The sequence below is a fragment of the Sceloporus undulatus genome, chromosome 6, assembly GCF_019175285.1.
Source record: "Sceloporus undulatus isolate JIND9_A2432 ecotype Alabama chromosome 6, SceUnd_v1.1, whole genome shotgun sequence".
Taxonomy (NCBI): domain Eukaryota; kingdom Metazoa; phylum Chordata; class Lepidosauria; order Squamata; family Phrynosomatidae; genus Sceloporus; species Sceloporus undulatus.
Genome location: NC_056527.1, coordinates 31,664,045 through 31,688,216, shown reverse-complemented (window position 1 = coordinate 31,688,216; position 24,172 = coordinate 31,664,045). Strand labels below are relative to the sequence as shown.

The following is a 24,172-nucleotide window of genomic DNA, read 5'->3' as shown; positions in this document are numbered from 1 at the left end:
CATACCCGATTGCCAGGAACGCCAGCATTGCCTCTGTCACCAGGTTTGCCAGGCTCACCCTGTGGTTAAAAAAAAGAAAAGAAAAGAAAAAAGAAAGACATTTAAAATAAGACACAGATTAGAATGAACCATAGCTATACCTAGATCATTTTACTTTGGCTGATGTATTTCCAAAGACTTTTCATAACACTCTCAGTTCAGGGCTGTAGCTTCAGAGATTGGTATGGTTGGACCAGAGTGTAGAAGAGTTACTTTTTTTTGGTTCCTAACAGGTGTAGTATAAAAATACAACATTTTCAAGTTTAGGCTTGGAAAACTGCCAAGGTCCATGCTCCCCTGACAAAACACCATAAATGTGACCCCCTCCAAGATCAGCTGTTCTTCCTACTGCTTGTATGGTTACAACCTGTTCACTTATCCACTCACAACAAACCATCATGCTTCTAGCCCTCTCTTGAAATCATTGCTGCTCTTTGCCTCCAAAATGTCAGAGATGTCAATACCAATAGCACCTCTGGGCAGCCTATACCATTGTGGCCTTCATTTAATAGTCTGGAAACATTTATATTATCATTTAGATAATTCTGTGAATGCATTAATCCAGGGGTGGAAATTGTGACTCTCCAGACATTTTTGTCTTACAACTCGAGTTAGTCCTAGCTAGCAAACTCAATAGTGAGGGATTATGGGAGTAACAGTCCCAAAACATCTGGAGAGCCCCACCTCTCCATTTCACTGACTTAGTATGTTTACTTACACTTGAATCCTTTTTCTTCTATGGCCTAACAAACACACTTAAAGGACCAAACTCAAGGAATAAATGTACAGAATTAAAATATGAATGCCTCCAACTCCAGTGGTTTTAGTTCCAAACTACATTTTCAAAACTTTCTCTATACTGCTTCATACTAGTAATGGGAGATTATATGGTGCAAGCTGATGTGTGAAGATCTTTGTCAATATGTACTGTTCTAGTTTGTAATTGGTATTACAGTACTACTGTATTTTTTATGTTTTAATTATGAAAAAATGTAATAAAATATGAATACTTTTTAAAAAAAAGTAATGGGAGATTATATGCCTGAATCTTCCCCTGTGTTAAAAACCTGCCAACAATCTCTTTAAGCAAGTAAATCTAACGTAGCCAATAGAAAGCTACACATGAATCTTTTTCTCTTGCATGCTAGCTTTAGATAGTGCGGACATTTTTGATAAAGGAACATTTAAACATGAGATTGCCCACTCACAATCTGAAGTGGTACAGTACAAAAGAAGATACAGTCAGCCCTTCTTATACACGGATTTTTTATACACGGATTCAAGCATCCACGGTTTGAAAATATCAAACCTTGATTTTCCATTTTTTATAAGGGACACGATTTTGCTATGTCTTTATATTTAATGGGACTTGAACATACACGGATTTTGTTATACACGGGAGATCTTGGAGCCAAACCCCAGCATATAACAAGAGTCCACTGTATACCATTAGACTGGGTAATTTACCCCTTAAAGTCACTGGACACTTTATGGTCCTAAGATTGTGCACAATCCTGGGATTTGGTGTAGCACCTTCGCTCCCACTGCCTATGTGTTGTTAAACTACTTCTGGAAAGACTTTCCATTTTTTAAAAGTTTGCAATAAAATGACCAGCTGGGCAGAATGTTAGAAAATTCCTCGATTGCATTTTGTAGAGAGGCAGGATATAAATATTATTATTATTATTATTATTATTATTATTATTATTATTATTATTATGTGGACTGTAAACCAGAACCTTCCAGACAGCACTGACCATGTTGGCTGTGGAATTCTAGGAGTTGTAAGCCAAGTTCTGTTGAGGGAGATGCTGCACTGAAAATTAAAATGAATTTCTCAAGTACACCTGAACAATGATTTCTGAACGTATCAAAAATGTTGCATCAGTATTCTTTGGATTAAGTAAAGTCTGTGTAAAACTCATATATTGCAGAATATAATCCTGAAAATTCCCTACTCTTGCTGCTTTTAGGATGGACGTATTTATTGTGGTTTTAATGGTTTTGTTGTTTTAAATTTTAAGTGTTATTTTAGATTGGAGCATGGGATAAGAATGTAATATAAAGGAAAAGAAGATAGCAGATGATCATGAGCATGGAACTGACAGCTAAATTCTGATGCTGCTTATTGTTGTCAAAATGGTACTGAACAAGGCAAAGCAAACTGCAAGGCAACATCATGGGCTGGTGACATTATACTAACATTATGGGATGTCACTGGTGCTGTTTGCTGTGATACAAAAAGAACTAAACATGTTGATGTGAACACTGGTGCTACACCAACTCTCTGAGTAGCCATACCGTAGCCACATAAGGTGACACCTCATAGCGCCAGTGCACTTACATTGGGACCTTTTGGTCCTGGGAATCCAATGTTGCCAGGTTCACCTCTTGGACCAGCTGGGCCAGTTGGGCCAGGTCGACCATCAGGACCAGGCAGACCCTAGGAGACAAAAAACAGTGCAGCTTCACTTTCAATTGTTATTTCTTTTACAACCAGAAGACACATCTAAATTATGCTTCCTTTCTTTTACATCAGTACTTCACTATTGTCAGTACAGTACTTCACTATCATGCCAAAGGCGATGGAAATCAAGAAAAGGAATCCATCACATGCATGTGATATTGGGATCTAACTTTTAACAACAGCAGTATGTATAACTAGAATTTCCCCTCAGTACTGATCAGCTTTATTGTGTTATAGGCTATTCTTTATTGTGTTATAGGCTATTCTTTAATAATTGTGTCATATTCACACAACAGCTGTACCTGCAGCCTGTCCTCCAGATTCCCCCACAACTGATTTAGAGAAAAATTCTGCTGAAGAACTGGGTTATCTTACGTATTTATTTATTCTATATGCTGCCTTTCTCCCAGAGTAGGACCCAAGTCCCAGAGAGAGTCAATTTAAAAACTTTCACAATAACATTTTAAAATCAATTAATAACTTAAGAAGACCTAGCAGAGAGCTATACAGAACCATATTCACAAAGTTGTTGATAAACTAACACCTCTTTGGAGCCTGAATAAGAAGTCAGTGTTCAACAGAGGAAAAAATATATCATTAGCTGACAATGTTTTCATCTGAGGCCCTTAATAATATACTGCCTATAGAGCTGGGTCACAACATGAAAAAAGACACAGGTCCAAAGCTCTGAGTTCAGCATCAGTCCTTGAGCAAATCAGCATCTCTTCATCTATCTAACTTGGCTTGTGCAGGTGCTGTCTGGATAACATACTCTCCAATATTTCACAGAGGAAACTGGGACACATATAACCAGGCAACCAAGCAACATCAGTGTGTGATCAAGATGGCAAAAATTATAAATTAGGAAAAACACAAACATTTGCAGAAGATTTAGCAGTTAGCTTTTGCATGAGCCTGTTGGGTAGGGCAAAATTATGTTCTCTTCTCCTCTCTCTGCTGCTGAGTTAACCACTGCAAACTAGTTTTGCACTCAGTTTGCAGCAATTCAAGTAAGCCAAGGATCAAGTGGGAGACAGAGGATTAATCAGATATGTCCCTGCTCAATTGGGACAATTGGATGGCATAGGATAAAAAGAATGCAAGTGTCAAATAACATAATATGGGAAAACTTCTGTTGAAATTACTTATGTAGGTATGTAGAAGATACGTGTTTTTAAAAGGTTTTCCATCCCCACCACCCCCAGAATAAAGTGGGCATACTTACAACAGGTCCTTCTTTGCCAGCAGGGCCAGGGCTTCCAGACTGACCAGGGAGACCCTAAAAGGCACAGAAATTTACACTGATATGGTCTTTTGGTTTATTTGAAATTTAAATGTATCCTCCCCCACTCTGCATGCACAAAAATACTAAAATGGTGTGGTGAGATATCTATCTATCTATCTATCTATCTATCTATCTATCTATCTATCTATCTAATCTCCCTATAAGTAATGAGTGGGATATTTTAAAGAGATAAATCCAACTGGGTTCAGTGAGAGTTAATCTCAGTAAAAAAAGTATAGGATTGCAGCTTAAATGTATATGTTTTTTAAAGTAAGCAAATCCATGAATTTATTTGGATTGTACTCCTTTATATAAAGTGATATTATCATCCTCACCACCACCATCATCCATACTTACTCTGGCACCCATGAGACCTGGTTCACCAGGGCGACCTGCATCACCATTTGGACCTTTAGCACCTGCAGGTCCAGTAGCACCACGGTTGCCAGCAGGGCCCTACAGAGCAAGCAAATTATGATCAAATTAGAGGGCACAACAGATGAAATAAAATCAACATTAATCTGGCTTGTCAGTTGAAAAAAAAGTCTGCTAGTTGTTCTTAGGATTGAAAACAAAATAGCAGAAGGCAGCTTACTATGGCACCAGCTCTGCCATCAGATCCAGGGAGACCACGAGATCCAGGAACACCCTATGAAGAAAAAGAAGACAAATGTCTTGTCAGAAATGGGAATAAGTTTCCGCCAGAAGGCAAAAAGACAAAGCTTGTGATGAAGATTTACAAAGGAATGCCCGGAATTTTCTGATGGGCCACACAGTGAATGTACTTTCATTCTGTGAAGGCCCTGGAGGAAGACATGAAACCTGATCTTCCCCCTTTATTTTATAACCTTATTTGAATTCACATACCCTTAGATATCTGGGAGATAGATGAGAAGTTCAGGTTTCTCCAGGTGGTTGGCTGTGGACTTTACTGAATGCTGCAGAGCACAATTTAGTGCAGTGGTTCCCAAACTCTGATCCTCCAGGTATTTTGCACTCCAGTTCCTAGAATCACAGCCCATTAGCCAGGATGGCTGAGGCTTCTGGGAACTGAAGTACAAAACACCCGGGGGACCAAAGTTTGGGAATCACTGATCTAACAGAACAGGAAGATGCTCATGAAATGGCAGGCATAGTTTCAATATGGCTGCAATATTCAGCATGTAGTCAGCCATAGCTCGATCCCTTATGCTAATGCTAGTCCTGTGTCCCTATTAGCTCTGGGAACCAACAGAAGCTGAGGCAGGCAAAAGCATCCCTCACACCTAACTTGATCAGGAGTGATTCGATTGGGCCTGAATCATAAGACCACCAGAACAGGCCCTCAATCCTGAGCCACTTTATATCTAAATCTTGACATTTGTTGATTTTAGTGGCAGATGGAAAAAGATCCAGCAGATCAGATGAGAAACAATATGGAGCAATCCTGTGGTTAATAAGATGCTGCCTTCCTATAACACCACCATAAATCTTGTCATTTTTTTAGCATGACTACAATTGTTAGTTCCAATTAGAGTAGACCAACTAAATCAACGACTTGCTAAATCAATAACTATACAGTTGGCCTTCTTTATCCATGGATTTTTTATCCACGGATTCAAGCACCTACAGCTTGAAAATGTTTTTTAAAAAAACTATACATTCCAAATAGCAAATCTTGATTTTCCTTTTTATATAAGGGACACTGTTTTGCTGTGTATTTAATGGAACTTGAGCATCCACAGCTTTTGTTATCCACAGAGGTCCTGGAACCAAACTGCAGCAGATAACAAGGACCCACTGTATATATAATTTCTTTTGACTCAATAGATCTATTCTAATTGGGATTTAAAAGTCCATAGTATCACTCCTTGGGCAATGCAGCACCATATCTGAGTCATAATTTAGCTCGTAAGGCAGTCACAGCTTTTAGAAAATGTTGTAATCTAAGATCTGTATCCATGGGATGAAAAAAGATGGCCTGTTTCAATGATATCATACAAGACAGGGCCAGTTATTACATTTCTCCCTAACAAGAGCATTCCTGTGGATTATCTCTGAATCCAGATATAACTTGGAAAAATAATGTTTGAATGCACTCTGCGTGCAAATTTTTCACAGTCAAAGACTGGTAGAACACAGGAGGTTTCCACAGCTACACAGACATAGAAGTCACAGACAGAATTGATCCAACTGATAAAAAAAAGTGAATAAAATCTCATTGTCATAAAAATTAAGTGTAAACACTGTAGCATACTGTGCCATGACTTTCCTATTTTGTTCCATTTTAGGTCATTTCACTTGTGACTATCAGCAGTGCAGAAACCAAATGTTTTCCATGCAAGCTAAGGTGAAAAACAATGCACCAGACTCTAAGCCTACACAAAACTTCAGTGAACATCCATTTTTTTCTAAATGACTTGAATTAAGTATGTCCTAAGACAGAAGCATTATCTTGCTATTCAGGATCCTTTTCATTTACTAATATGCCAACTAACTTTTAATTATTTTTTTAAAAATGAGCATTGATGTCACCTAGTCTTATTCTTATTATTGATGTAATTTTTAATTTGAAAAATTATGTTTTGGCAACCCATGATTCTATAGAACAATATAATTTATCTGATTGCTCTTCAGGGCATATTTAGCTGAGATGATGTGAACTGGCTCATCTGAAGTCAAAGCAAGTCCAGTGGTCTGCTTAGTGTAGTATGAGCTACCATACCTAGTGGTCGTCACTCATGTCATGTCAGGTTTCTCTCCACACTTACTTGGGATATAATATTTGGGATGCACATGGAACAATATGTATCAAGCATGAAGTCCTTCCATCAAGAACTACCACAGTCCACCATGTTTATTTTCTGGTACAGACTAGAAAGCCCATTCAGGCACAGATAAAATAAAATAATTCTAATCTGGCAGCCAGCAGTACTCTAGAGTCTTGGACAGAAGTCATTCCCAACAAATGCCCCTTGATCCATTTAAATGGACGTGCCAAGAGAATGAATCTGAAATCTTCCACATAGAATCTTTGTATTCAGGTCTCTCCCTGATATTTTCCACTGTGTTATTTTTGCAGCATGCACAGGACTTACTCTTAAACCTGCAGATCCAGGGGGACCAGAAGATCCAGGCTCACCAGTGGAACCTCTCTTGCCTTCTTCACCACTTGGACCAGAAGGACCAGCTGGGCCAGAAGAACCCTGTTTTGTTATAAAAATACCAGTAGAGTCACCATTTTGAGTAACAGGCTGTACTGCGGAAAAAACAAAGCAAAATATATATCCTGTATTGCTTTATAATATTTTACAGTACTTACAGGCTCACCCTTGTTACCAGTTTCACCCTTGGATCCAGCAGGGCCAGGTTCACCCTAGAGGAAAACAGAACAAAAGATCCCAGCGGTGAGTATACTAAAACAAACTTGATTTTTTTTTTCTTTTTAGCTTCTGAGATACACGTTCACCAAGTAAGAAGGAATAACAACAGGAGACAGCCATGCTCAAATACTCTGTCATTCAGAAATCTTCCTAACTTGGACCAGTGCTTAAATTATATGGGGTGGTGGTGGTAGGGAATCCTTTAATGAAATCTACATAACCCACTCCTTGACCTTCTCTCCCAAATTTTATCACACACACACCCAGTAGTGTTTCTAAAATCAGTAGCTAAAAGATCTGGAAGAAACATTAATATGACCCACTCTGCCTTTATAATTTGAGCACTGGCCTCAGTTATGGCCTGGATTATATATTTAGTAGTGGGGTGAGGAGGGGAAAGAAAACAGAAGGTGAAATAAGAGAGCCACAGTAGCATAACAAGTTATGAACTGGGAAGTTCTTAGTCCAGACCTGATTCCTAGTTTCATAGTTGTCTATTAAAGGTACAGGAACCCTCTCTGTTTTTCAATCTGGCAACCCAACTTTAGCCATGATTACATTAAATATATATGTTCCCAAATACAAAATAAATATTGTCAAACTTGTCTATTTTACTGGATTCCTGATAAATAAATATATCTTTAAAGCAGTGATGAGGAACATGCAGGCTCACAGATTTTGTTGAATCGCAGCTCTCGCTATCCTTAACCACTAGCTGCACTGGTTAGGGCTGATGGGAGTTGGAGTCTGAGGCCCAGTACAGACCTCTCAAAAAGGGAAGCCTACCGGCACCTCCCCCCCCCGGTGTAACAAGTGTGCCAATGGCACACTGTGGTGCACTGGTTATACAAGCGCCGTGCGGCACTTTCATAACAATTGCGGTGCCCATATATACAGGGTGCCACCATTGTGATGCCCTCGTCACGTGCTAGGGTTGAGGGGCGTATGGCTGCACCACCCCGAGGCAACCCTAGCACCTGACAAGGGCGTGCTTTCCGGTCCGTCTGTACCGGGCCTAAGATCTGGAGGCTACAGGTCTCTATCTCTGCATTTAAGAATGCTTTTGAACAATTAAGACAAGTGTGGAATAAAATAAAAAGAACTAGTAAAAGTGAAAGTTTGCATTTAGACATTAAGATTTAATTGACTAAAGATACAGAATCATAGAGCTGGAAGAGAGCGCAAGGGCCATCCAGTCCAACCCCCTGCCATGCAGGAAATCCAGATCACAGCATCCCCGATAGATGGCCATCCAGCTTCCGTATTTACATTAGGAAACAGAAAATCCCTAATAGGTTTGCTTCATTGTTCATTGCTAGAGTTGAAGAATGTGACAAGAATGTCCCAATGCTATGGCAAATCTTTTAAGCCAGAAGCTTCTATGTTATTTTGTAAGAGGAGAACTAGAAAAGCAAAATAAAAACCACACTGTTAAAACTGCATTTGTGGAATCAATAGTTACAAAAGGAGAGACATATTTTAGACAATATCACTTACAGTAAGTCCTCTAGCACCAGAAGCTCCAGCAGGTCCAGAGGGTCCAGGGATACCACGAGGACCTGGCAGGCCAGGAGCACCAGCAACACCAGGAAGACCCTGTCCAAAAGGGAAAGAAAGTAGATGTATTACAACCAACAGATGCATCACTAAACCCAACAGATGCAATGCTTATGAAATGAATTAAATTTAACCTGTGGATACTTACAGCTGCACCTTTAGCACCATTAATACCATTGGTACCAGGGTTACCCTAAAAAGACAAGCAAAGAAACCATAATTTACAAAGCAACAAACATCAGTGATTGACCTCCCATGTCCTCTGGCCAAGGAGACTTTATTTAGCAATGGCAGGGATTAAATTTGACTTACTGGAGGACCAACAGGACCGGAAGCACCAGGAAGTCCAGCCTCACCACGAGGACCAGCAGGACCACTTGGGCCAGTTGCACCAGCAGAACCTATTTCACCCTGTTTGAGAAAGAGATATTGGGCATCTATAAATCTTCAAGAACCAGGTGATATTGTCTGTTTCAGCATAAATATGCCACTCTAATTAGTCTTTAAAGAATAACACATGTATATATCAGCTAGCATAACGGACATGTGTAAGGAGTATGGTCAAATTGCAGGAGGTAATTCAGCAAAATAGGCTTGTGTGAGATACATCTATCCCAACATGTATTTTTAAATATCCTTCCTTCCATTTGAGCTTCGATCATGTGATGCTCTGCAGACTGGAAATGCAGTCTGTATGATACAACATCCACATAAAGGAAGACATTAACATAAAAGGATCTAATGCCAAGGACATGTGTCTTCCAGATGAAAAAGTCATCTACCTCTCAAATCTGGCCCACACACATTACTGCCTTATTTTGCCAGCCTATTAAAATCTCAAGTAACTTGAGGAGGAAAAATCATAATAATCATCACAACAAACTCAATCACAACAACAACAAATACTTTTCTCTGTATTTTCTTCACATGGCATGCTTATTCCTTTGTTATACTGGGGCATAAATAATTCTGTGAATCTATTCTAAGTGAAGAAGAGTTATCTATACCCTGTCCATTCTTCAGCCTTTGTCCAAAGGTGGTGAAGGGACTATAACTCAACAAGGTAATATATATACCGTGTGTGTGTGCGTGCGCATGCACGCACACACACACACACACACACACACACAAGACATAGAGTGGAACAAGCCCAGGTATATTGTAATTGCAATTGGCTTTTCAATTTTTGATTCAACATGTTTAAGGAAAACAAAACTATGCACAATTGTCCATGAGTAAAATAATCATTTTAAAAATGGAGACGAGGTAAAAAGACATTTGGAGATGAGATAAAAAGATATTTGCATGAGAAGGAACTGTCCTGAGAGAAAGGTGGGCTATAAATAATAAATGTACAATAAATAATCCAAGACAAAGACATATATTATGGGCTTTTTCAAAGACACATAATGTCAGTATGGAATGGGAAGAGGCCATAAAGAAACAGACACCAGGCCACCAACAATAAAAATTAGTTGGCAACTAGATGTTTAAAAAGACTTCCATTTTGTCAGGATTTCAATTAAAAATGCTTTCAGTCCAGTAGTCCATTCAGGCTAGTACCACCTTCCAAGACAGCAACCCACGCTGCAATTCAGGCTGCATCTACAGGCTGCAGAATTAATGCAATTTGACACTGCTTGAACTGCTATGACTCAATGCCATGGAATTCTGGGATTTGTACTTTTGTAAGATATTTAGCCTTCTCTGTCAGAGCTATGGTGCCACAACAAATTACAAATTCCATCATAGGATACAACCATGACAGTTAAAAGTGGTGTCAGAACTGCATTAATTTTGCAGTGTTGCTAGCATAGCAGCCTCTGACATTTTTCACCATGTCATTTAGCTTGGTGATACTCTTGTCTCAGCATTTTCCTTCCAAAGCATGTAAGACATAGTTCCTCCTCAAAGCATGATACCATATGTTTGTAGGAGGGGGGAAACTATGTTCTTAAAAGAGCACAGATCTAACACTGCTTTTCTTAAAATATTACGGAATATCTTTGAATATTTGTGCTAGAAAGTATCTTCCAGGTTTCTGCTGTGCTAGTAAACATATACATACCTTGGCTCCAGGAGCACCTGGGAATCCTGGAGGTCCAGCAGCACCAATGGGACCCTTTGTTGGAAGGAAAAAAAGGAAAGAAAAAAAATCCTTAGAGAGCTGCAAATTAAGGTACACTGCTGAAATAAACAGAAGAAACAGACAATGTATACTTGAATCTACCACTGTAATATGGTTAATGTAGCTTCTAGGAGGCTGAGATGATCAATTCCATTGTTTACAAGCAATGAAAATGGGAATGAAGGACATGATATCCATACATCTAAAGAGGAAAAATGTATTCTCATACTATTCCTAGATGGAAAAACACCTGATTGATGATAGGGGTCAAATGGAAAGACTATATTACTGCTGAGATTTGGTTGATCGCACAAGAGAGAAGCCTTTGTTGCTGCATTGTTTTATATGTTAACCATGCAGCCTAAGTTTTTTTTTAAAGGAACTTAAAAAGAGAAAATTTAAATCTCTAAGATCCTTAGACAAGTCTACTGGAGCATTTCAGTAGATGTGCCTGCTCTTGGCAACTCTTTTTGTAGTCTCCAAGACTCCCAGTCTCTACAGCTCAGTAGAAAGATAATTTAATCTTCTCCATTTAAACCTTTATCACATGCAGAAATGTGTTTATTTCCATATGCACACATATCCCACCCCCAGAAACACTTGTGGATGGTTGTAACTCATGGGTCTGGATCTTTTATGCATCTTTGCATTGTAGTCCCAATGTCTGCAGGTTAAGATCCAATTCTTACTATACAGCTATGACACAAACACCTTTCTTATAACTTCTGTATGCTGGATGTTTCATGCTCTGCCCAAAAGGTAGGCTGATATGATGAATAAGCCACTAAGCTCAGCACAATTCAAAAGCCATTTATTGCTACCTGACAGGTACTGACAACCATTCCTATCTTTTTCAGGTCCAGAAAGAAGGCAAAACCATGCAATACATTAAGAGCTTGACTGGCAGAAATCAATCTTTTAACACAGGGTAATTTCCTAGAAGGCTCCACTACTGTGCATATTTTAGGACAATGTGTTTTAGGACAAAGCAATTTAAGTGAGTGTGTAGACAACATATGGTCCATATGTTGAAGCCGTCATGTAAATTCCCTGGGGCACTTTGGAAACTACAAGTAGAGTTAAATGGGCTGGAGGGGGAACACACCTAAGGATCTGAAATTAAGGGATCTGTATAAAAGATGGGATGATTAGATCACATAATGGTTTGGAACAATTATTCTGAAATGATGGAACACTACCTGTGTTTCTACTTTGAGCTCCACAAATATAGATATAATAAACAGTATAGGTGACCACTTTTCAGTAGCTGTGAGAAGAGCCCTGTTGGATCAGAGTAAGGTTTTCAACCACATGTCCATAGAAAGTCTAGTAGAACATGTGGGCAACAGTCTGAATGGGGGCTAGGGAAGACTGGGAAGCATCCTCATTGTTTGTGGTATCAGCATAAGGCAATCAAACATATGGGATTACTTTATTATAGGAATCAAGAGAGAAAGATAATGAATGAACAGGGCCTTAGGCTTGGAAATGGTGTGGTAAAGGGTAAAAAGAGTGCATCAGAGAATATAAGGTAATCACCTTCATCCCTAGAACCCATTCTTGGAAACAATGCCAAATGTCTACTGTCACGGAAGCACAAGAGGATGTCCATAAGTTGTAATTCAGGGCTGCTTCACACAAGCCAAATTTCATACATGGTTTTCACATCTATTAAGAAAATTGCAATAGCCTGTATTATGTTGCCTTGTTTAATGACCACACACATTGCCAATGGTCAGTTTTAACATAAATGTGAACCTATCTCATTGGAGCCATGCCAAACATTATATGGCAATGAGTGTTACAGACACCTGAGACCTATGTTGCACTCTAAGGGTATTTATATGCAACAAAGGTTTTCCTGGGCCTATTGGTCCCATTTTCATATTTTATGTTTTAGTTAAATATTCTGAAATGAATGTTTGAAGCCATCCCCTGTTATCAGGACCACTGCTTTTATTTAAAAATTGTTAAACAGCATGCCTCAGTTGTCATGAAGTCTGCATTTGTGCAGCGGTGTTGATGTTGGTCTGTCTAGTCATTCCTGAGTTGGTCAGGACTGGAGCACTGCCTAGATAGTGTAGTATAGTGATTTGAGCATTGGATTAGGACACTGGGAAACCAGGGTCCAAATCTTCCTCAGAGGAAGGTAAAGGTAAACCCACTTTGAACAAATCCTGCCAAGAAAACCATACTATAGTGTCACCTTAGGGTTGCCATAAATCAGAAATTACTTGAAGTCACACAGCAACAGCATTGTCTATGCTAACCTCTTGATAAACCAGCATTTAAGCAGAAACAGTGAACACCTGTCCTATGGGGCGTATTTGACTCTTCTTGCCATCTTTTCTTTGGGATGATGACATCCTAGCTGCTAATGGGAGGGGCATCTGGATAGAAGTGAGAAAAGCAGAAAGACCTGCAACTGTGTTGTTGAACCAGCTGGCTTGTTCCCTAAATTTAGGGTCATCTGAAAAAATGATCCTTGTGGTTTAAGTGGCCTGCACCACTTGCATTAAAAATAATGCGGGGGAAGGACCCTCCAGATAGTTTAACTAGAAGAGTTAATTCATCCAGACTTGGGGTTTCTCCTCAACCAGGCTGCTAATAATGTCAGTGGCCTCTGTAATTTTATTGTGGCAGTTTGAGCCACATGTGCTCAGGATATTGATATAAAGCCTTGGATTTCAGTATGAACCTGCTAAAGATGAGATGAGCTGTCTGTGGACATTCTCAAGGAATAGTTCCTGTTGAATTTTGGCAATAGTTTGATATATATTTGGGAAGTTGTTTGCCTTTGAAGGTTCTTTGCTTTGCAACGCATAAAAAGGCAGGCAGAACAGATGATGCAGAGAAACCAAAGGAAGCTAACTTGTGCCATTCAGGGCAGGACTATGAAGGACAGAATATAAAAATTGGACTTACAGCGGGACCAGTGGGACCATTGCTTCCATCACTGCCACGAGCACCCTAAAAAACAATCCAAATTAGAATTTCAAATTCCTGGTATACAATTAAAGAATTTTAAAAATGCAAATGTAAACATTGTATAGTTAAACAATCACTTACAACTGGGCCAGGAGCACCAACTCTTCCTCTTTCGCCAGGGAGACCACGAGCACCCTGAAAGTAAAGTAGACACAAGTTATTACACAATGTAACAGAATACATACACAAGAGTGATTAGCATAGCTTCTGTCTCTTCTTAAACTCTGCAATGATGTGCAGCCCTGAGCAAGCTTAATCATACACATGCCAGGTTGAACTCAATGGAATGTATATTAGGAGTGAAGAATTACTGTAGCCTATAAAACAATAAGGTACAGATTTTGATCAAAACTGTGCCATTCTGATCAAAATGTGCCACCTTCTGATCAAAATTAGGCCACCAAGAATGAAACAGAAGTATTTTATTTTACTGATTAGTAGCAACTAGCAAATCTTTAAAATAACTGTTTATTTTCATTCAGGTTCCAAAGAGAAAAATACTTACAGGTTGTCCTGGGGTTCCATTTTCACCGGGGGCACCAGATTCACCCTGAAAATAGCAAATATTATCTGTTCAGCATATATTTTGTCCTTCCACTGTATGATTTTCAGGAAAGGATCAGACAAGTGCTTGTTTGGATTGGGATCAAAATGCTTTGCTAACTGAGGGCAACTACTGTAGTTGGATGTAGCAATATTTGGGCAGCGATTCAGCTATTATACAAGGATATTGCCCAAAGCAGTCTCACTGAGTTTATTCAGACTAGTACAACGTACATCACCAATTGTCAAGGTATAAACAGAGGGGCAAGGGAATGTAATGAAGAACCTTAGAAAGAATAAAAACTGGTTTAAACAGTCAACAAGAAAGGAGAAATGTCCAGATAGGATTTTGATAAAATAATTTCTAGATCAAACTGTACAATTTCAAGTGGAAATAATAATGGAAGATACAAAGTTAATGCCTATATTGGATTTTTATGATGATGATGATACTGAGAGTATTTTGATATATTACTACAATGAATAATTATGTTGAATAAAAAAACATTACCAAAGACTATTAGAAAAGTATTAGAAATGTTTGAAAATGGTTTGGATAGGTAAATGGAGTGGCATGCTTCTTCTTCTTCTTTTCTCTTTTTTTAAAAAACATGTTTAAAAAGAAGCATATTAGTAGTCGTATTGGCCATATAGCAAATCCAATAAAAATCCACCAAACAGTGATACCTTTATTGACCAACCAAAATCAGAGGTGGGTCCTTCTACTCTGCCTTCTCATAACTTGCAAGGGTCAGCTCATACTCAATAGAGAAGTGGTGGTGCACTGGGCATCCTGTCCACTGCGGCCTGAAAAAGCGGCGGATTGGGGCCTCAGGGCTGCCACTGTGGCAGCTGAGGCCCCAATCCGTCGGGGAAAGGAGTGGGTACAGGCCGCCCCAAAGGGGCGGTCTGTAAACCGCCTTAGCTGTTGTAACTAGACTTTTGGGAGGGTACAAAGTTTCAAAATGGCAATAATATTTGTTGACATGAAGTATAGGATTCAGAAAAAGAAATTCCACACATTCTGACTGCTTCTCTTGCTACATACAGCTTCCATGCAAGGATTTGGACCTGCAAACGTTTATATTCCATGTGTTTGGGTCAAATTTTCAAAACAGAACCCTCATTATGTATCATTCATGGCTTTCACTGATTTAGGAAACCTAGACAGTGTTTGTACCAGGCGATATTTTGAAACACACATCAGCTAGGAAATCATGGTGCTGTTATGAAGTGTCTGTTCTTCCTAGAATAAACCATATATGCTGCTTACAGTAAAATTATTAATTTTTACCTTAATACCCTGAGCACCAGGTTCTCCTTTCCGACCATCCAAACCATTGTGTCCCTATAATGAATAAAGAAATATTTATTGTTAAAATCTTCCCATATGGTCTCCTCACTTGAAGAGATTTATGCACAGAGAAATGCTTATATATCTGCTGGGGAAAGAGTGGAGTTTGGTTGGTTTGCTAAAAGAGATAGGTGTGTGTGTGTGTGTGTGTGTGTGTGTGTGTGTGTGTGTGTCAATATGTCACAGTGTCAGGAATATGTCAGGTCACAGAAAAAGACATAGTGTATGTAATTCAAATGTAGGGCAGCTTCTCTTAAAAAAAAAAAAAGACAGAGATGCAAAATAGTGCATATAGATGGAAGGGGACTGAAATGTGCCCTGCTGCATTTTTACAGCTTGCCACTAACCACTAACTAGTAGCTTCCCAAGTGATCTGCACTATTGGAACTCCTGCAGCAAAATGGTCGCCACACTGAAGCAAAATTAAGAATGTCCAGAAATTGAATGTAGCAATTTGGGTGCTAGTGAGCAACAATTCACATAGCATGGAAGGATACATCGGGCATTATCGCTCCAGTGAACAGTGCTAGTTGAAGCCTAGCACCAACATCATTCTACATTCACCACATGACCGCTGTGTTAATAAAGGATGCAGCTGGCACAATAGGAAATGGTTTTGGTACTGTGGGAAGGTATCTAGTTGGCTTGCCCAGACATGCCACATGGCTTGATGCTAGTCTGCTTTAAACTAAAACTCTTAGAGCTCTCATCAGTCTAAATGATTTCATAGTCTCGTAGCTTACTTCTTTCTGTCATACAACCATAAATATGCACATCACATTATAGAGTCAGATCCCTGTCAAAAGGAGCTTGTCAGTTATACATTTCCACATAGAATGAGGGAGTAGACACTGGGAAGCAATATGTGGTTGTTTATGAAAATGCCTGTTCCCTGAAGTAGTGCTGGGGAACCTCTTCAGCTCTCACAAGTCCTGACCAATGTGATCAGATCTCAAGGATGATAGGAACTATTGTATCAGAGAATGTCATGTGAAAGCATGTCTATATTACCATGTGTGTCAAGTGAGTTTTGGTTTTTTCCCCCTAAGACAACCTATTGTACAAAATACCAGGTGGTGTATGTATCAGTACATATCCACCACAGACATATTCAGCTTCTTAAGAGTCATATATTTAATTGTATTCCTGTCTCAAAGAAATGCTCACCCTTATTCCTTTGAAGCCAGGCAGACCAGGAGTTCCAGGAAAGCCACGAGTACCCTTTGAAAAAAAACAAGTGAGATGGCTTAGGGTTTTTTTTTTTTAAGTAAAAAGAGTTCATTTTTATATATAGCTGGCCAAAGCAGATGGGCTCAATAGATCTGACAGAGGATTCTACACCATATGGCTTGGAGACTGATGCCATAAACTGTCCTCCCTACACCAGTATTTTGTGGGGCATGATTTTAAACAGAGAATTTTCATGCACAGGGCTTGCTTCAACTGGGGCTTTACAATCCAAACCTTAATTACAGAATTAAGGCTGGCATTGTAAACTCCCAACTGAAGCAAGCCTTGGGCATGAAAATGCTTTGTTATCTGTTATCAGCCAGAATATTTATTCATATTACAAATGCCTCTCCTCCTGTTTTCTTTTTATTAACAACAATGAAGCACATATTTCCATTAATTGCATAGCAAAGTCCTACAGGAGACTTAAGCTTTGCAAATGAAAAGTCTCCTAGGGCTCTGATGCTCTGCTTCCTCAGGACAGAAGTACCCTCCAGTAAAATAAATGGCACTAACTCCAAAGAAAATGAGTTTAGTGACCTCTGCAAGTCTAATTCTATCTAGATGTGGGCAATGACTGCAATGGCTTGGACTAATGGAAGGTATAACCCAGCCCAGCAGCACATTCATTGCTCCCTACACGACCTGTACCTTTGGTTGGCAACAGGGATGACACATTAATATAAATTATACGAAATTCCCTGACTTATACAGAACCAGGCTATTTGTCCATCTTTCCAGTGCTGTATTCTTCAGATCTCTGGAACACAAGGCTCACCAGAGGTAGCAGGATTGCAACTCCAGTTAGCCCTGGCCAGAACAGACAAGAAAGAGGGATAATGAGTTACAGTCCAAAAATATCTGGTGGGCTGTAGTTGCCCATTCTTGGTCTCTTCTGACTTGTAGTCAGTGATGGAGGCCCCTAAAACATGCTCATTTTTTTTGGGGGGGGGACTTTTTTCTGTTCAGGGGACCCTCATAATCTGAGGTCCTATGCAGTATCATATTTAGTTTGTACTGCTGCCAGAATTTATCAAGAAAGGAGGCTTTCTTCATCACCCACTTTCACCTAGTGCCACCAAAGTCTAAACCTGGGATATTTTTCAATATGCTCTGTGCTTGAGTGATGACCCCTTCCTTGTCTTCATTGGGAGATTCTATCTGCTGCTCCCTACCATTAATATTTGAAACATCTAGAATCACAGACAAAATATGCAGCAGTGTACTCATACCTAAACTACTGGAAAGGAACAATTACAAATATATAAAAATGGTCCCCATAAATAAATTAACAGCTATGAATGCTTAAAGAGTAGTGTATTGGCATATGTACTACAGAATAACATTTAAGTATATTATAAGTTGTGTGCATACGTGCCTTCAAGTTGTCTGTCAACTTATGGTGACCCCATGCATTTCATAGGGCTTTCTTAGGCAAGAAATAATCAGAAGTGGTTTTTAGGCCATGTTTCTTAGACCTATTGTATCTATTGCAAAATATTATATAATGTTATGGTGTAAAAAAGTAATAGTACCAATAGCAGTAGCAGTAGCTGCAATTTACAACAGTGTTAATGGATTATAAAAGAAAAGACACTCACCTGAGGTCCAGAAACACCCCTCTCACCAGGTCTTCCGGGTTTACCGGGATGACCCTATCAGAACATTAAGGCAGATAAAATTTACTATTTTTATTCAATAGCAAATGAATTAAGCATATTAACATTGCTATCGATAGGGTTCATTTCCCAAGAGGCACAGCTGTCACATTTTTAAAGCCACAATCCTAAACTGAGAATAAGACTTCACAGGACATTTCTGCTGCTGCAGGATTACAGTGCACGTTCTGTATTTTGCAAATGCAATAAGAATTCTCCTTTGGAAACAGAGTACTGGGCAAATCAACTACTAATAAAATGCTACTGGATTGTAGATTACATTTTTAAAATATTTTATCCAAAGGGTTGGAGAAACAATCACAAAGCTAGGTGACCAAAGTGGGTAAGATCCCCATAAGGTTCTGTGGGGTGGTATGGGAGGTTAGGTAGTGAGGATAATCAATGCTTTGGAAGAGAAAAAGGCTCCAGAATATTCTAGGAACCCAGATCAAACAATACTTACATCTTCACCAGCCTTTCCAGGAGGACCAGGTGGACCACGTGCGCCCTGGGGGCCCTAATGGCAAACAAACAAACAAACAAACCAATAAATAAATAAATAAATAAATAATATAGTAGTAATTAGTTCAGAACAAACAATGGGTATCAAGAGGTTCCTGTGATACATGAAGTATTGACTTGATTAAACTCTAGCATTTGTTCCAAACTTTGGAGGTTACTATTTATGGATTCTGGCTTTCATAAAAATACAGGATCTTGACATTGATCATACAAACCCATTTTATTTCCCTCAATAGTTTTATTCACACAAAAATCAGTGCAAGGGAGTGACAGAAATGTAAACTGTGGCTTGCCTGTCTAGCAAGATCACATCTAGCCCTCAAGTTCCTTAGAATTTTTCAGCTTTGGTAGAAGCAAGCAGATATCTAATCCATCACTGCATTTGTCACTACCCTCCACCCTGTTCTTTTGCAAACAGCCTCAAGTAACAGACCCAAATGAATTCTCCAGATTCTTAAATTTTGAAAGATATCTTCCATGCAAGTGGATATTACAGAATTCCAGTCATTCTCATAGTAAAAAAATGGGTTTAATTACCGTTTGACCAGGTTCACCAGGTTCACCAGCAGGTCCTTGGTAGCCAGGAGTGCCCTAGAAGGGAGAAGAGACATTTCATTCAGTTTTGAGTATTGCATGAAAAATACTCTACTGGTAAGAGGAGTGCCTGAGGAAGAGAAGTAGGAAATGCAGGCAAATTCATCTGAAGGAACCAGCCATACAAATTACTTAGCAACAAGAAGATTTCATTTTGGAAGCTCTGGAATAGATTTCCTCAAACTAGTTCCCCTCCAGACATTTTGAACTACTCCCACCAGCTGTATTATGGCTACTTAAGATTAAGAACTGCATTTTAACAAATCTGGAGGACAACAGGTTGGTGTAGGCTAGCCTGGAATGTTAGGCTGTGATGCAGATGTTGAGTTCTTAAAACCAAGGGAGTCAACTTCTACATCATCAGAAAAGAGAGCAAAGAGAACACACATTTGTATAAAAGGTGCCCATGACAATTTATAACAATTTATGCAAATTCAGATATGATGCCTCTAATTTAAGTCATAATGAAATGTATTTCAGCAGACAGGGGAAGTCATGATCAGGAGACCTGCATGCCTCTCCTGGTATATGGGCAGCTTTGAGATCTGTGCTCTCCCTATCATTATCTTTATCTTTAATTGGGACTTGAATTAGCTTCCTCTTCAAACAGAGCAACAGTTCTCTACCTTTGATCCTCTAGATGTTCTGAACTTCAGATCCCAGAATCCCTGACCATTGATCATAATGGCTGGGCCCTCTGGGAGCTGAAGTTCAAACTTCTGAAACAGAGGATGCTTTCAAACAGAGGAGTGTCCTCTGAAAGTAGTTTCTATGGCTAGCCAAAACAAGAAGACAACAAAACAGAAGACTAGTAGGAAAATGGAGAGATGGAAGACATATACATTGTGTGCTTTACACCATCTTAGCAGGAATATTAAGGGAGAAATTGAGAAGAGGACAGTTCAGATGGGGAAAGCTAAAGATTATTCACTTCCCCTCTATGGCTGGAAGCTGTAAAACTTATGATTATATTGTAAAGGGTGCTTGTGGCAACAGCAGTTAGTATAAGATATCTCACTTGTGTGCTTCTCTTGTTAGAATTTAGCAAAAGCAAAATGTTTTCTTATAGCCAATGCTTTTCACATATGTATTAATAATGTTCCAAACCATGGGCCTTCAGACATTGTTGGCTTTCCAGCTTCCAGAAATCACAAGACTTCTGGACCCGAAATGCACAAGGGAGTGGTGTTTACATGATGCATGCCCCCAAAGTGGCCAGAAGCCATGCCAAAGCCACACTAGGGGGCTAAAAGCTGGCCCAAAATGGAGCAGTGATAATCTGGCTCCTGGTGATAGCCATTTTGGGACTACAGCGGCGGTCTGCTTTAGAAGTGGGCCATGTGGTTGCTGCGATCTTGGCACAATCCCGGCAGGAGCAGCTGGAGGCCGCTCCTACAGGGCCATCTGCTTCACCCGCTGGTCAATGGTCAAGGATTCCATTAGTTGTAGTTCATCTGAGGAACCAGGTTTGGGAGCAAATAATTTAACAGATCTCTCTACCAACAAGCATTCATGATCCTGTGATATGAATATACTTACAGGGGGACCGGTTACTCCAGGTGGGCCTCTGGGTCCCATTATACCCTGGGAAAAAGATACAAAAATGGTCAAGTTATTAAAACTGTAAGTAGGATTGAAAAACAGTTTTTCAATATGACTTATTTTACTACTCAGTCATAATAAGATAAAATTAACAAATCATAACATCAGCAGTATTAGAATTCCAGTTGTCATGAATCAGTTGTTTTGAATCACAACAAACATTACATGGATTGCCTTTTCACTACTGCAAGCAAAGTATTGGCCATTATGCACCACTAAATTTTTACATTAGCTCATGCTTCTTTGTTTTAAAGCTTCTAGTTTGCAAAATATATTAATTAGAATTTATATTTTAGTTTGATTTGTTGGAATTTTTTTTTTTAAAAAAAGATCTCTTTGGTTGCTTTTATTACACATTACTGCTTTACTGCATTTTAAAGATTCTCAGGCTTTGATGTCACAAACTGTGGAACCTCAGCTGGGCCATATTATGCAGATGGATACCAGTCCACCCCAGTAAACTAGGAGATTCAGGTTGGCAACAAGGGCATTCTGTTCACTTCAGGAGCTTTTGCTGACCAGCATGGTAGGATGAACCTGTTCTTATGTTCTAGCATTTGGCAGTGGAGCTATGTAGTCAGTAATAAAAGCAGCTACAGACATCAACTCTTCCCTTATCCTGTGATTTTTGCCTCCATCATCTCTGCAGAGCCTCTAAGGAACATCAGCAGTATGTGGATGAATCACACAAATGATACATTGCAGTTTCCCATGCAGGAGCATGTGAAATGATGAAATATTGCTTTTGATTCAAAATAGGGTTGCTTTTGATTCAAAAGATTTAAGCATCTAGTCTAGATTTAGGCAACTAGGCTTCGACACCATACTTTCTGGCAACTGGATCTGAGGTTTTAAAAAGAAAGCCAAATGGGTTATTTTTCTTTTGGGGGCAGGCTGCTTCACATTCACATTGTTTTTTTATCTTTCTGAATACAAAATAGGCCTATACTAAACAGATGCCCTAAATAGGTCTGTACTTACAACTTTAAATAAAAATGAGCTTTTACTGGTTGTTATGATTGGTTGCAGTGATCATACAGCTAAATCTGAGTGTTAACTAATTTGGGCACTACAGCTGTTTTGATGTTTTTATATTTTCAGCTCAGTTCTCTGACTTTGCAGCTACTCACTTGCTCACATTACCAGAGTTTAGTACTAGTATTGGACAATCTGTGGCCTTATGGATGTTGTCAGACAAGCCCCATCATCCCTTATGGTGGACTATAGTTTCTAGAGTTGGTGGGAGATGCAATCAAAGAACATCTGGAGAACCACAAGTTGTCCCCTAGTATGGATGATGAAGAGAGGGGAAAATGCACCATGACCATTCCCCTATAGATTTATTCAAGCAAAGTCAGCGCAGGAAAATTATACAAGCATAAGCCTGCATCTCCAACAAAAGTTGTGTCTCTCTACTAGTTGGTGATTTTTGATTTATAACATCCAACATAACGTCAACTCATTTTTTGCTATCTCCTCTCCCTACCACAGCTTGCTGTCAGTGGAATTCTGGGAGTTACTGTCCAAAAAGCTTTCCCAAGCTCTTCTACCTACCCTCTTGTTGTGTGTCATTAGGTCAGCTCCATATGTCATATGGAAGCTCAGGTCATAGAACGGATGGAGTCAGTAATGCCACTGGGTGGGTACGGGGTAGGTATGGGAGGTGCAGACCACACCAGGTGACACCCAAGAGGAGGGGTGACATCTGGTGGGGTCCTACGCCTGATGCTATCCTGGTTCCCTCCTCTGGGAGAGAGCTGAGTCAACAGTGAGGGCAATGGAGGGGTGAGTGCACCCCTTGTGTTTTTGTCACCGGCCTAGCTCACTCTCTGGGGAGGGAGCCAAGGCAGTAGGTGAACAGGGCAGCAGGAGGGGAAGGTGAGGCAGGCCACCACTGCCCTCCAGGGACTGCTGGGGAAGCAGGAAATTACTCAAAATCAGACTGGCATCCTAACACAACTTAAGGAGCTTCATGGAAGGGAAGTTTCCCATCCTTTCCTCTGAACAGCAGTTCCTGACATCCTCCTTAGCTATTTGTGCTGGGGATGGTGGTGTCTCCTTTTTCTGAAGACACTTTCAACATGAAAAGTAGGATAAGGGAAACTTTCCTTCAAAGAGGATCCTCAAAGTAAACCCCTGCCATTTATATGGAGCCAGAATCAAAGCATCTGTTTGGTGAATTGTGTCCCAAGATTTCACCAAAGCAACGCAAGCAGACTTTTCCTACTATCCTTCCAACTCCTTACTCTACTGCTACCAGTGGGACAGCATGAGTAAAGGTAGCTGAGGTTCACAATACAGTAGCTAACGGATGTCATGCTGCTGAAACTTCCATCAGCCAGCTCCCTCCAACACAAAGACAAAAGATGATGGGAACTGTAGTTCAGCACCTGGAGGGAAATATGTTTTTCACGCCCAGGTTAATGGATTGTGTAGAATGTGTTTGTGTATGGTATCTGCACATGAAGTTATCCATAAAATTTTGTCAATAGTTACCCAACAATAACATATGTCTAACTTCATGATAGTTTCATATTACTGTCAGTGGCAGTTAACAACAACAAAAATTACTTTTACACTGTGTATACTTTTACTTTTGTTTAAGTCATTGGGCCTATAAAAAATCTGCATGATTATGAGTCGTAGTTCTGCTCAGTGTAAACCCTGCACCAATACTATACAAGATAACTGGTATTATGTAGTTACTTAATGCTCCATTGGTTGTATGCAAGCATGTAATGAAAGGAGGGGAGCGACATTTCAGCCTGGTAAATTTGCTGTGCTGGCTTTGATATTTCTGATTTGAAAACACCATTTCCCAAAGGTCATTTCCTAACTGTAAA

At 39.6% G+C, this 24,172-nt stretch overlaps 1 protein-coding gene across 1 annotated transcript in view; it reads right to left on the bottom strand.

The window, feature by feature from the left end:
- The window catches only part of COL1A2 (collagen type I alpha 2 chain), a 69,175-nt gene that overhangs the window by 31,108 nt on the left and 13,895 nt on the right, over positions 1 to 24,172 (bottom strand). The window contains exons 7-26 of the mRNA XM_042476300.1: positions 21,267 to 21,311; positions 19,671 to 19,724; positions 19,075 to 19,128; positions 18,555 to 18,608; positions 16,891 to 16,944; positions 15,664 to 15,717; positions 14,332 to 14,376; positions 13,908 to 13,961; positions 13,764 to 13,808; positions 10,779 to 10,832; positions 9,023 to 9,121; positions 8,859 to 8,903; positions 8,651 to 8,749; positions 7,093 to 7,146; positions 6,869 to 6,976; positions 4,387 to 4,440; positions 4,149 to 4,247; positions 3,732 to 3,785; positions 2,384 to 2,482; positions 6 to 59 (exon numbers count right to left, since the gene is read on the bottom strand). Coding sequence (XP_042332234.1) covers positions 6 to 59; positions 2,384 to 2,482; positions 3,732 to 3,785; positions 4,149 to 4,247; positions 4,387 to 4,440; positions 6,869 to 6,976; positions 7,093 to 7,146; positions 8,651 to 8,749; positions 8,859 to 8,903; positions 9,023 to 9,121; positions 10,779 to 10,832; positions 13,764 to 13,808; positions 13,908 to 13,961; positions 14,332 to 14,376; positions 15,664 to 15,717; positions 16,891 to 16,944; positions 18,555 to 18,608; positions 19,075 to 19,128; positions 19,671 to 19,724; positions 21,267 to 21,311 — 1,278 coding nt within the window. The remainder of the gene's footprint in view (positions 1 to 5; positions 60 to 2,383; positions 2,483 to 3,731; positions 3,786 to 4,148; positions 4,248 to 4,386; positions 4,441 to 6,868; positions 6,977 to 7,092; positions 7,147 to 8,650; positions 8,750 to 8,858; positions 8,904 to 9,022; positions 9,122 to 10,778; positions 10,833 to 13,763; positions 13,809 to 13,907; positions 13,962 to 14,331; positions 14,377 to 15,663; positions 15,718 to 16,890; positions 16,945 to 18,554; positions 18,609 to 19,074; positions 19,129 to 19,670; positions 19,725 to 21,266; positions 21,312 to 24,172) is intronic.